The 13554-nt window shown below is 48.6% G+C and overlaps 1 protein-coding gene across 3 annotated transcripts in view; it reads right to left on the bottom strand.

The window, feature by feature from the left end:
* The window catches only part of ryk (receptor like tyrosine kinase), a 144903-nt gene that overhangs the window by 77555 nt on the left and 53794 nt on the right, over positions 1–13554 (bottom strand). For 2 of the 3 annotated variants that reach the window (XM_036978931.1, XM_036978932.1), the window contains exons 6-8: positions 9550–9688; positions 7612–7712; positions 1423–1506 (exon numbers count right to left, since the gene is read on the bottom strand). In XM_036978931.1, the coding sequence (XP_036834826.1) occupies positions 1423–1506; positions 7612–7712; positions 9550–9688 (324 nt within the window). The remainder of the gene's footprint in view (positions 1–1422; positions 1507–7611; positions 7713–9549; positions 9689–13554) is intronic. The other variant, XM_036978933.1, reaches the window with a different exon arrangement.

Raw genomic sequence — 13554 nt, 5'->3', positions numbered from 1 at the left:
AGTGCAGTGGGGATGGGCCCACGGTAAGACTGGACTAGTGCAGTGGGGATGGGCCCACGGTAAGACTGGACTAGTGCAGTGGGGATGGGCCCACGGTAAGACTGGACTAGTGCAGTGGGGATGGGCCCACGGTAAGACTGGACTAGTGCAGTGGGGATGGGCCCACGGTAAGACTGGACTAGTGCAGTGGGGATGGGCCCATGGTAAGACTGGACTAGTGCAGTGAGGATGGGCCCACGGTAAGACTGGACTAGTGCAGTGAGGATGGGCCCACGGTAAGACTGGACTAATGCAGTGGGGATGGGCCCACGGTAAGACTGGACTAGTGCAGTGGGGATGGGACCACGGTAAGACTGGACTAGTGCAGTGAGGATGGGCCCACGGTAAGACTGGACTAGTGCAGTGGGGATGGGCCCACGGTAAGACTGGACTAGTGCAGTGGGGATGGGCCCATGGTAAGACTGGACTAGTGCAGTGGGGATGGGACCACGGTAAGACTGGACTAGTGCAGTGAGGATGGGCCCACGGTAAGACTGGACTAGTGCAGTGGGGATGGGCCCACGGTAAGACTGGACTAGTGCAGTGAGGATGGGCCCATGGTAAGACTGGACTAGTGCAGTGGGGATGGGCCCACGGTAAGACTGGACTAGTGCAGTGGGGATGGGCCCACGGTAAGACTGGACTAGTGCAGTGGGGATGGGCCCACGGTAAGACTGGACTAGTGCAGTGGGGATGGGCCCACGGTAAGACTGGACTAGTGCAGTGGGGATGGGCCCACGGTAAGACTGGACTAGTGCAGTGGGGATGGGCCCACGGTAAGACTGGACTAGTGCAGTGGGGATGGGCCCACGGTAAGACTGGACTAGTGCAGTGGGGATGGGCCCACGGTAAGACTGGACTAGTGCAGTGGGGATGGGCCCACGGTAAGACTGGACTAGTGCAGTGAGGATGGGCCCACGGTAAGACTGGACTAGTGCAGTGGGGATGGGCCCATGGTAAGACTGGACTAGTGCAGTGGGGATGGGCCCATGGTAAGACTGGACTAGTGCAGTGGGGATGGGCCCATGGTAAGACTGGACTAGTGCAGTGGGGATGGGCCCATGGTAAGACTGGACTAGTGCAGTGGGGATGGGCCCATGGTAAGACTGGACTAGTGCAGTGGGGATGGGCCCACGGTAAGACTGGACTAGTGCAGTGGGGATGGGCCCACGGTAAGACTGGACTAGTGCAGTGGGGATGGGCCCATGGTAAGACTGGACTAGTGCAGTGGGGATGGGCCCACGGTAAGACTGGACTAGTGCAGTGGCGATGGGCCCACGGTAAGACTGGACTAGTGCAGTGGGGATGGGCCCACGGTAAGACTGGACTAGTGCAGTGGGGATGGGCCCATGGTAAGACTGGACTACATGTGACTGAACTTACTTCTGGTTTCATGGACGGGGGCTTCAGGGTTTGGGAAGGTGGCGGCAGCAAGCTGGAGAACGGGTGCAGTGCCAGGGTGATGGTCTGATGGTGAGAGGACAGGGGGGGTGTGGAGGGAGGGTGAGAGAGAGAGAGAGAGAGAGTGAGAGAGGTGATTAAGGGTTGGGTAAATGACAGGTGTGGGATGGTACCATTAAACACATCAAAGCAGATTAGAGGACACAGCCACCTGCAGTAGGAGGAGGAAGAAGGCATCATGAAGTGCTTTGAGAGACTAGTCAAGGACCATAATCACCTCCACCCTACCTGTCACCGTAGACCCACTTCAATTTGCATACTGCCCCAATAGGTCCACAGACGATGCAATCGCCATCACACTGCCCTAACCCATCTGGACAAGAGGAATACCTATGCAAGAATGCTGTTCATTGACTACAGCTCAGCATTCAACACCATAGTACCCTACAAACTCGTCATTAAGATCGAGACCCCGCCCTGTGCAACTGGGTCCTGGACTTCCTGACGGGCCGCCCCCAGATGGTGAGGCTAGGTAACAACATCTACACCCCGCTGATCCGCAACACTGGGGCCCCACAAGGGTGCGTTCTGAGCCCTCTGTACTCCCTGTTCACCCATGACTGCGTGGCCACGCACGCCTCCAACTCAATCATCAAGTTTGCAGACGACACTACAGTGATAGGCTTGATTACCCACAACGAGGAGGTGGCCTACAGGGAGGAGGTGAGGGCCCTCGGAGTGTGGTGTCAGGAAAATAACCTCACACTCAACGTCAACAAAACCTCCCTATCCACATCGATGGGACGGTAGTGGAGAGGGTAGTAAGTTAAGTTCCTCGGCGAACACATCACGGACAAACTGAATTGGTCCACCCACACAGACAGCATCGTGAAGAAGGCACAGCAGCGCCTCTTCAACCTCAGGAGGCTAAAGAAATTTGGCTGGTCACCAAAAACACTCCTGTCGGGCAGAATCGCCGCCTGGTACGGCAACTGCTCCGCCCACAACCGCAAGGCTCTCCAGAGGGTAGTGAGGTCTGCACAACGCATCACCGGGGGCAAACTACCTGCCCTCCAGGACACCTACACCACCCGATGTCACAGGAAGGCCATAAAGATCATCAAGGACATCAACCACCCGAGCCACTGCCTGTTCACCCCACTATCATCCAGAAGGCGAGGTCAGTACAGGTGCATCAAAGCAGGGACTGAGAGACTGAAAAACAGCTTCTATCTCAAGGCCATCAGACTGTTAAACAGCCACCACTAACATTGTGGCTGCTGCCAACATACTGACTCAACTCCAGCTCACTTTAATGATGGAAATTGATGTAAAAAATGTATCACTAGCGACTTTAAACTATTCCACTTTGTTTACATACCCTACATTACTCATCTCATATGTATATACTGTACTGATACCATCTACTGCATCTTGCCTATGCCGTTCTGTACCATCACTAATTCATATATCTTTATGTACATATTCTTTATATAAGGCAGTAGGAGGAGGACACAGCCCCATCACCCTGCAGTAGGAGGGGGACACAGCCCCATCACCCTGCAGTAGGAGGGGGACACAGCCCCATCACCCTGCAGTAGGAGGAGGACACAGCCCCATCACCCTGCAGTAGGAGGGGGACACAAACCCATCACCCTGCAGTAGGAGGGGACACAGCCCCATCACCCTGCAGTAGGAGGGGACACAGCCCCATCACCCTGCAGTAGGAGGAGGACACAGCCCCATCACCCTGCAGTAGGAGGGGGACACAGCCCCATCACCCTGCAGTAGGAGGAGGAGACAGCCCCATCACCCTGCAGTAGGAGGAGGACACAGCCCCGACACCCTGCAGTAGGAGGAGGACACAGCCCCGACACCCTGCAGTAGGAGGAGGACACAGCCCCGACACCCTGCAGTAGGAGGAGGACACAGCCCCGACACCCTGCAGTAGGAGGAGGACACAGCCCCGACACCCTGCAGTAGGAGGAGGACACAGCCCCGTCACCCTGCAGTAGGAGGAGGACACAGCCCCGTCACCCTGCAGTAGGAGGAGGACACAGCCCCGTCACCCTGCAGTAGGAAGGGGACAATGCCCCGTCACCCTGCAGTAGGAGGGGGACAATGCCCCGTCACCCTGCAGTAGGAGGGGGACAATGCCCCGTCACCCTGCAGTAGGAGGGGGACACAGCCCCGTCACCCTGCAGTAGGAGGTGGACACAGCCCCGTCACCCTGCAGTAGGAGGGGGACACAGCCCCATCACCCTGCAGTAGGAGGGGGACACAGCCCCATCACCCTGCAGTAGGAGGGGGACACAGCCCCATCACCCTGCAGTAGGAGGGGGACACAGCCCCATCACCCTGCAGTAGGAGGGGGACACAGCCCCATCACCCTGCAGTAGGAGGGGGACACAGCCCCATCACCCTGCAGTAGGAGGGGGACACAGCCCCATCACCCTGCAGTAGGAGGACACAGCCCCAACACCCTGCAGTAGGAGGAGGACACAGCACCAACACCCTGCAGTAGGAGGACACAACCCCGACACCCTGCAGTAGGAGGACACAGCCACTAGATGGCCACAGTGTACACCCTCTTACACAGATTAATGTACACACCACTGAGTAAAATGCATGATGAATCAGACTTCCGTATTGGCCATTTGTATTTATACAGGACATCCCGCCCCAACCTACCGTCAACCAAATCATGTCAATGAAGAGCTATATATACGGAGCAATCCACACAGTTACAACATTTGGGAGGTGCACGGCAATGCGGTACCAACTCAATCTGACCTCTGCATGCCTCCGGAGGCTACTCCATAAGGAGCTTTCAGATCAAGCATAAAATTGGCTTTTAAACAGTCATCACAATGAATGGAAATGTTTGGTGGCATGAATGGAATAAGACAAAAACAATGCTGATACAGCCTTATTCTAAAATGGATTAAAAATATATACATTCTCAATCTCCACACAATACACCATAATGACAAAGCAAACACAGGTTTTTAAAAATGTTAGCCAACTTATTACAAATAAAAACTGAAATCTCATATTTACATAAGTATTCAGACCCTTTACTCAATACTTTGCTGAAGCACCTTTGGAAGCGATTACAGCCTCAAGTCTTCTTGGGTATGACGCTACAAGCTTGGCACACCTGTATTTGGGGAGTTTCTCCCATTCTTCTCTGCAGATCCTCTCAAGCTCTGTCAGGTTGGATGGGGAGCGTCGCTGCACAGCTATTTTTTGGTCTTTCCAGAAATGTCTGATTGGGTTCAAGTCCGGGCTCCGGTTGGGCCACTCAAGGACATTGAGACTTGTCCCGAAGCCACTCCTGCGTTGTCTTGGCTGTGTGTTTAGGGTCATTGTCCTGTTGGAAGGTGAACCTTCGCCCCAGTCTGAGGTCCTGAGCTGAGCAGGTTTTCATCAAGGATCTCTGTACTTTGCTCTGTTCATCTTTCCCTCGATCCTGACGAGTCAACTAGTTTCTGCCTCTGAAAAACATCCCCATAGCATGAGGCTGCCACCACCATGCTTCACCGTAAGAATGTTGACAGGTTTCCTCCAAACCTGACTTTTGGCATTCAGGCCAAAGAGTTCAATCTTGCTTTCATCAGACAAGATAATCTTGTTTTCTCATGGTCTGAGAGTCCTTAAGGTGCCTTTTGGCAAACTCCAAGTGGGCTATCATGTGTCTTTTACTGAGTAGTGGCTTTCCTTCTACCCACTCTACCATAAAGGCCTGATTGGTGGAGTGCTACAGAGATGGTTGTCCTTCTGGAAGGTTCTCCCATCTCCTTAACAGCTTCTACCCCCAAGCCATAAGACTGCTGAACAAATAATCAAATGGCCACCCAGAGTATTTGCATTGACACCCCTCCCCTTTGTTTTGTACACTGCTGCTACTCGCTGTTTACGGTCTATGCACAGTCACTTTACCCCAACCTCCATGTAACAATTACCTCGACTAACCTGTACCCCTGCACATTGACTGTACCCCTGCACCAGTACCACTGTATATAGCCTCGTTATTTTGTTATGTAAATAACTTGTTAATTTATTAGATTTTTTAAACTTTATTTGGTAAATATTTTCTTAACTCTATTTCTTGAAGTGCATTGTTGGTTAAAGGCTTGTAAGTAGAGGTCGAACGATTAATCGGAATGGCCGATTAATTAGGGCCGATTTCAAGTTCTCATAACAATCGGAAATCGGTATTTTTGGACACCGATTTGCAGATTTCAAAAAAATATATATATTTTTTTATTTATACCTTTATTTAACTAGGCAAGACAGTGTAACCGAAGTGAAATGGCTAGCTAGTTAGCGAGCGCTAATAGCGTTTCAAACATCACTCGCTCTGAGCCTTCTAGTAGTTGTTCCCCTTGCTCTGCATAGGTAACGCTGCTTCGATGGAGGCTGTTGTCGTTGTGTTCCTGGTTCGAGCCCAGGGAGGAGCGAGGAGAGGGACGGAAGCTATACTGTTACACTGGCAATACTAAAGTGCCTATAAGAACATCCAATAGTCAAAGGTTAATGAAATACAAATCGTATAGAGGGAAATAGTCCTATAATTCCTATAACAACTACAACCTAAAACTTCTTAACTGGGAATATTGAAGACTCATGTTAAAAGGAACCACCAGCTTTCATATGTTCTCATGTTCTGAGCAAGAAACTTAAACGTTAGCTTTCTTACATGGCACATATTGCACTTTTACTTTCTTCTCCATTGCATTATTTAAACCAAATTGAACATGTTTCATTATTTATTTGAGGCTAAATTTATTTTATTGATGTATTATATTAAGTTAAAATAAGTGTTCATTCAGTATTGTTGTAATTACAACAACAATTTTTTTTTTTTTTTTTTAATTGCCAGATTAATCGGCATCGGCTTTTTTGGTCCTCCAATAATCGGTATCGGTGTTGAAAAATCATAGTCGGTCGACCTCTACTTGTAAGTAAGCATTTCACGGTAAGGTTATGTTCAGCGCATGTGACAAATAACATTTGATTTGATCTAAACAGAGGAAATCTGAAGCTCTGTCAGAGTGACCATCAGGTTTCTTGGTCACCTTCCTGACCAAGGCCCTTCTTCCCGATTGCTCAGTTTGCTCGGGCGGCCAGCTCTAGGAGGAGTCTTTCTAGAAAGCGTAATGGAGGGAAGCTCATCCTAGACTCATTGTGGAGAATAAACGTCAGTTGACCAGAGCGATGTGGATCGGTCGCCAGGCAAGAAAATGGTAGCCATATTGGTCAGGGAGAAATCCAAACCAGTCTAATTGGAATGAATGGCAGTAGAGGCATAATCCTGTGACATATCATGAATTGTAACCTAAAATAGTGTCTTATAATTATAAATACAGTTCCTATGGATTTTATACAAATGTTCTGTATAAATAGCCTCTATAATATTTGTAAACAGACCATAAATGTAAAAAACAAACGAGTGCTGTTATATGATACAATATCAGTACGTGTTGCTTTTACGACTTGTAAAAGTCCTATCATCAACTGATGTCAGCCAATGTCTGGCTGGAGACTGACTGCATTGATGAATGCAATGTTGGCATATTGGCAGTTAATTTGATTTTTTTTATTTTTATATTAAATAATTCCTCTAAAACTGGCTGGCTAACTAGCTAACAAACGTACAAATACAGTCTTCAAATTCACTGTTTTACACAATATCTTATCACAGCACTGGCAAACCATGGTTGACCAACTCCCTGACCAACATGGCTGACTTTTGGACCACCAATAAGAAGGTTCCATTCTAGTATTCTAACTCCATGGTTCTAATCTCATCATGGTGCTGGCATCAGAAGGTGGGTGTGTATCCAACAAATGACACAGATCCTATCGTTAAACGTAAAGAGAGAGTTTGTGACCGTCAGCATAAGAAAATAACGTGCATTACTTTGGTAATGGGGGTAAGAGTGAAAAGAGAGAGGACTTTAAGAAACGTCACACAGCAAACAGACGCTGGGGACTCACTCTAAACTACTGGCTGGATCAGGACATTGTCAGAACCGGTTAGTTACAGCACCTTGCAAGTTGAATACGATAAGATGTTCTTGGATAGGTTATTTAGATGGGGGGTCTAGGAAGTGTCTTACTGTTTCTGTGTGTGTGTGTGTGTGTGTGTGTGTGTGTGTCTCTTACTGGTGACAGCACTGGCGTTGTTGGGTGTGTCAGCTCTCAGGTACTGGGTGGTCTGGGTAGACGGCTGGGACAGGCCCTGGGAACTGCCACTGTCTGAAACACTGGAACACAGAGGAGGGGAGAGGGATGAGAACATGAACTCATGATGAATGTGAGGAAGGAGGTACGAGGAAGACGCCAACTTCACAACACAATTCTCTAACATCATTATCAAGTCATTTTCGGTCGCTCCCATTGGCCACCTGGCCAGGTACCCTATGACATCGTCCTGAAGGAGCCTGTTCTGTCCTGCTAGGCCTCAAACCAGACAGACTTAACAGATGGTGAACCCATCCTTGCTGTACAACCCATCACAAAGAAATCCTCTTCAGGATCTTCCTATTTACAATAAAAGGAGGGTCTGTCCGTTCACATCTCACCAACAGCAGACTGATTCAATCAAACCAACCCTGATAAACAGCATTAAAGCAACTCAATTTATCTCAAATATTGCATTAGATAGATTCCTGGTTGGCTGTGAGAGCATGTGAGAATTTGTTCTGGAGACACAGAGAGAGAGAGAGAGAGAGAGAGAGAGAGAGAGAGAGAGAGAGAGAGAGAGAGACTGTCAGTGCATCCCCCCCCAGTAATTAAAGGGACAGTGCCTCCCCCCAGTAATTACCGGGACAGTGCCCCCCCCCCCCCCCCCCCCCAGTAATTACCGTGACAGTGCCCCCCCCCCCCAGTAATTACCGTGACAGTGCCCGCCCCCCCCCCCAGTAATTACCGGGACAGTGCCCCCCCCCCCCCCCCCCCCAGTAATTACCGGGACAGTGCCCCCCAGTATTTACCGGGACAGTGCGGCCCCCCCCAGTAATTACCGGGACAGTGCGCCCCCCCCCCCCCCCCCCCCCCAGTAATTACCGGGACAGTGCCCCCCCCAGTAATTACCGGGACAGTGCCCCCCCCCCAGTAATTACCGGGACAGTGCACCCCCCCCCCCCCCCCCCCAGTAATTACCGGGACAGTGCCCCCCCCCCCAGTAATTACCGGGACAGTGCCCCCCCCCCCCCCCAGTAATTACCGGGACAGTGCCCCCCCCCCCCAGTAATTACCGGGACAGTGCATTGTCAGCTTTAATTCGAGGGTATTTTCATTCATATCAGGTGAACGGTTTAGAAATTACAGCACTTTTTGTACAATAGTCACCAAATTTTGTGTAGTAAAAGGTGAAGTATTTGGTACCTTGTGACTCGACACATTTGCTGGTATGTTTTGATTACGCTTCAGATTATTTTGTGCCCAACAGAAATGAATGGTAAATAAATCTAGTGTCATTCTGGAGTCACTTTTATTGTAAATAATGACTCTTCTACATTAATCTGGAAGCTACCATGATTATGGATAATGAAGGAATCGTGAATAATGAGTCAGAAAGTTACAGATACGCAAATATAATAACCCACAAGAAATGCTAACCTTTCACCATTATCATAATGAGAGGTTAACATTTTGGGGGGGGGGGGGGGGGGATATTTGTGCCTCTAACTTTCTCAATAATCAGGGTAACAAATCAGGGTAGTGTCCACATTAATTTTGAAGTGTATGGGAAAAAAATACTTCACTTTGTACTACTTTAATACACATATGTGAATTTGTCCCAATACTTTTGCTCCCCTAAAATTGTAGGACAAATTCACAAAAAAAAATAAATAAATAAATAAATAAATAAATAAATATATAAAATCCAAAAGTTTTAAATATAAAGCCAAAATAAAACATTTTCAAAAATCCCCAATAATTACAGAGGGCACTGTGAATGGAGATCAGTTGAAGTGAGAAGGTTAGGGGAACACCGGATGAATAGGAGGTACCCAGTCTAAAGGGACAGCACACTGTCAACAGCACACAATACAACATCACTGATCCTCCTTAGACGCCCCCCAGGTACTGACTGACCTGTTGTCCAGTTCTATTCTCTTCATGCTGTGTAGATGCATAACAGCCAAGACAATGGCCACCAGGAAGATGACAGCACAGCACACCCCAACACTGATATAGAACACCCTGGTAGAGGTGGTAGGAATGGACACTCCATCTGGAGGAGAGAGAGGGATAGAGGTCAGAGGTTAGAGAGAGAGAGAGAGAGCACAGCACACCCCAACACTGATATAGAACACCCTGGTAGAGGTGGTAGGAATGGACACTCCATCTGGAGGAGGTATAGAGGTCAGAGGTTAGAGAGAGAGAGAGAGAGAGAGCACAGCACACCCCAACACTGATATAGAACACCCTGGTAGAGGTGGTAGGAATGGACACTCCATCTGGAGGAGAGAGAGGGATAGAGGTCAGAGGTTAGAGAGAGAGAGAGAGAGAGAGCACAGCACACCCCAACACTGATATAGAACACCCTGGTAGAGGTGGTAGGAATGGACACTCCATCTGGAGGAGAGAGAGGGATAGAGGTCAGAGGTTAGAGAGAGAGAGAGAGAGAGAGCACAGCACACCCCAACACTGATATAGAACACCCTGGTAGAGGTGGTAGGAATGGACACTCCATCTGGAGGAGGTATAGAGGTCAGAGGTTAGAGAGAGAGAGAGAGAGAGAGAGAGCACAGCACACCCCAACACTGATATAGAACACCCTGGTCGAGGTGGTAGGAATGGACACTCCATCTGGAGGAGGGAGAGGTATAGAGGTCAGAGGTTAGAGAGAGAGAGAGAGAGAGAGAGAGCACAGCACACCCCAACACTGATATAGAACACCCTGGTAGAGGTGGTAGGAATGGACACTCCATCTGGAGGAGAGAGAGGGATAGAGGTCAGAGGTTAGAGAGAGAGAGAGAGAGAGAGAGCACAGCACACCCCAACACTGATATAGAACACCCTGGTAGAGGTGGTAGGAATGGACACTCCATCTGGAGGAGAGAGAGGGATAGAGGTCAGAGGTTAGAGAGAGAGAGAGAGAGAGAGCACAGCACACCCCAACACTGATATAGAACACCCTGGTCGAGGTGGTAGGAATGGACACTCCATCTGGAGGAGGGAGAGGTATAGAGGTCAGAGGTTAGAGAGAGAGAGAGAGAGCACAGCACACCCCAACACTGATATAGAACACCCTGGTAGAGGTGGTAGGAATGGACACTCCATCTGGAGGAGGGAGAGGTATAGAGGTCAGAGGTTAGAGAGAGAGAGAGACAGCACAAAACACCCCAACATTAGTATAGGTAAATCACATTACACAATCTGGCAGTCTGAACAGATGAATGTGGCTTTGGCAGATGACAGGAGAACGCTACCTGCCCGAATGCATAGTCCCAACTGTAAAGTTTGGTGGAGCAGGATTAATGGTATGGGGCTGTTTTTCAGTGAAGGGAAATCTTAATGCTACAGTAAACAATGAGATTCTAGACAATTCCGTGCATCCAACCTTGTGACAACAGTTTGGGGAAGGCCCTTTCCTGTTTCAACATGACAATGTCCCATGCACGTCGACTGCAAGCCAGGCCTAATCACCCAACATCAGAGCCCGACCTCACTAATGCTTTTGTGGCTGAATGGAAGCAAGTCTCCGCAGCAATGTTCCAACATCTAGTGGAAAGCCTTCCCAGAAAAGTGGAGGCTGTTATAGCAGCAAAGGGGGGAGGGGGGACCAACTCCATATTAATGCCCCTGATTTTGGGATGAGATGTTCAACGAGCAGGTGTCCACATACCTGCAGTCAACTTGTGCAATACGTTAGAAGATAAAGATGGCGTTCTTCATCTCACCTGCCACAGTGTTTCATGATGAAGCTTACCAGTACTCCCCAGTCACGTGATGTTTGTTTACAAGCACGCAACGACGAGAGACCGGAGCCTTGTGAGTCACTGACTGTTGTGCAGCACACGCCAGGTGATCTAGTTACAGTACTGAATTCACAACTAAAATGTTTACCAGCTAGATATCTTATAACTATTAAGTTAACTGTCCACAAAAACGCTCTGCAGTTGTGCATTTGGTTTGCTAATTTGGTAGCTAGTTAGCGATATAGCTAAGGTTCTTCCAAAATCAAGTATTTTTTTTTTTTTTTTTAAACCTTTATTTAACTAGGCAAGTCAGTTAAGAACAAACAACAATTTTCAATGGCGGCCTAGGAACAGTGGGTTAACTGCCTGTTCAGGGGCAGAACGACAGATTTGTACCTTGTCAGTTCGGGGGTTTGAACTTGCAACCTTCCGGTTACTAGTCCAACGCTCTAACCACTAGGCTACCCTACCGCCCCGGTTGGCTTGGTAACAGCAGAGAATCCCTTCCTGGATCAAGAGCCTTGCTGTATAATATTTGATATGTGTAGCAAACTTGGAGTAGCATTTGAGTTGGGATATCTGTCCTGCAAATACTTCAGATCAGAGACAAAAACAACAAAAATCACACTGCACTCGTTAGCATTCTCTATGGGATTTTACATTTACTTGTTAGCATTGCTAACATTCAGATTACAATAGGCACAGTTGGGGTTTGAAAATAGCGGCCTCTTGTGTTCAGTGTCGGTATTATCAAATATCCCGGTATGGCACAAGGTCTGTATGAAGGTATGACAATCTGGATACTGTCCAAGTCTAATGGAGTCCTAAATAGCAATGCTTCTGACCCAAGCTGGTCTCAGTCCCCCTCTCTCAGTCGAAGCTCATCTCTCTGTCTGAAAGCTCTCCTCTCATCCCTGTGCCTTTTAAAAGCTTTTCTGAGATGCCTCAGGTCCAGGCCCACCCAAGCAGAAGAAGGCAAGTACCAAGTACTTAGTACCAGGACAGCTAATGGCTGCTGGTCACTGAGGCAGCAACAGCACACGGTTCACTATAATAGTCCTGAATAAACCCCATGGAGAGGTGACTGGAGAGAGGGAGAGGTGACTGGAGAGAGGGGGAGGTGACTGGAGAGGTGGAGGGGGGTTGAGAGGGGGGGAATCAGAGAGTTTCAAAGGATAAAACCCATCTCCCTCTAGGTCTAGTATTATACTGCCTTGCTGCACTGCCTTGCTGAGGCAGAGGCTATAACAGAGATGATTGGAGATGTGAACGAGGGGGCTTATTGAACTGCATGGCTATATACATGGAGAGCCTTATTGAACTGCATGGCTGTATACATGGAGAGCCTTATTGAACTGCATGGTTGAATACATGGAGAGCCTTATTGAACTGCATGGCTAAATACATGGAGGTGGAGGAGAGCCTTATTGAACTGCATGGCTGAATACATGGAGGTGGAGGAGAGCCTTATTGAACTGCATGGCTGAATACATGGAGGTGGATGAGAGCCTTATTGAACTGCATGGCTGAATACATGGAGGAGAGCCTTATTGAGCTACATGGTTGAATACATGGAGGTGGAGGAGAGCCTTATTGAACTGCATGGCTGAATACATGGAAAGCCTTATTGAACTGCATGGCTGAATACATGGAGGTGGCGGAGAGCCTTATTGAGCTGTGTACATGGAGATCCTACAACTCATTGTGTTCCATTAAGCTCTGTGGTTGTATACTGACACTTAGTCTGAGCCTATCCGCTGTAACATTCTAGTCTAGTTTAGGGGACAGGATATAGGATGTATGGCTATACGGAGCTGGTTTAGGGGACAGGATATAGGATGTATGGCTATATGGAGCTGGTTTAGGGGACAGGATATAGGATGTATGGCTATACGGAGCTGGTTTAGGGGACAGGATATAGGATGTATGGCTATACGGAGCTGGTTTAGGGGACAGGATATAGGATGTATGTCTATACGGAGCTGGTTTAGGGGACAGGATATAGGATGTATGGCTATATGGAGCTGGTTTAGGGGACAGGATATAGGATGTATGGCTATACGGAGCTGGTTTAGGGGACAGGATATAGGATGTATGGCTATACGGAGCTGGTTTAGGGGACAGGATATAGGATGTATGGCTATACGGAGCTGGTTTAGGGGACAGGATATAGGAT

Source organism: Oncorhynchus mykiss, chromosome 5 (assembly GCF_013265735.2).
Source record: "Oncorhynchus mykiss isolate Arlee chromosome 5, USDA_OmykA_1.1, whole genome shotgun sequence".
In the NCBI taxonomy this organism is placed as follows: Eukaryota; Metazoa; Chordata; class Actinopteri; order Salmoniformes; family Salmonidae; genus Oncorhynchus; species Oncorhynchus mykiss.
The sequence above is the reverse complement of the archived record's forward strand: the minus strand, read 5'-3'. Positions and strand labels throughout refer to the sequence as shown.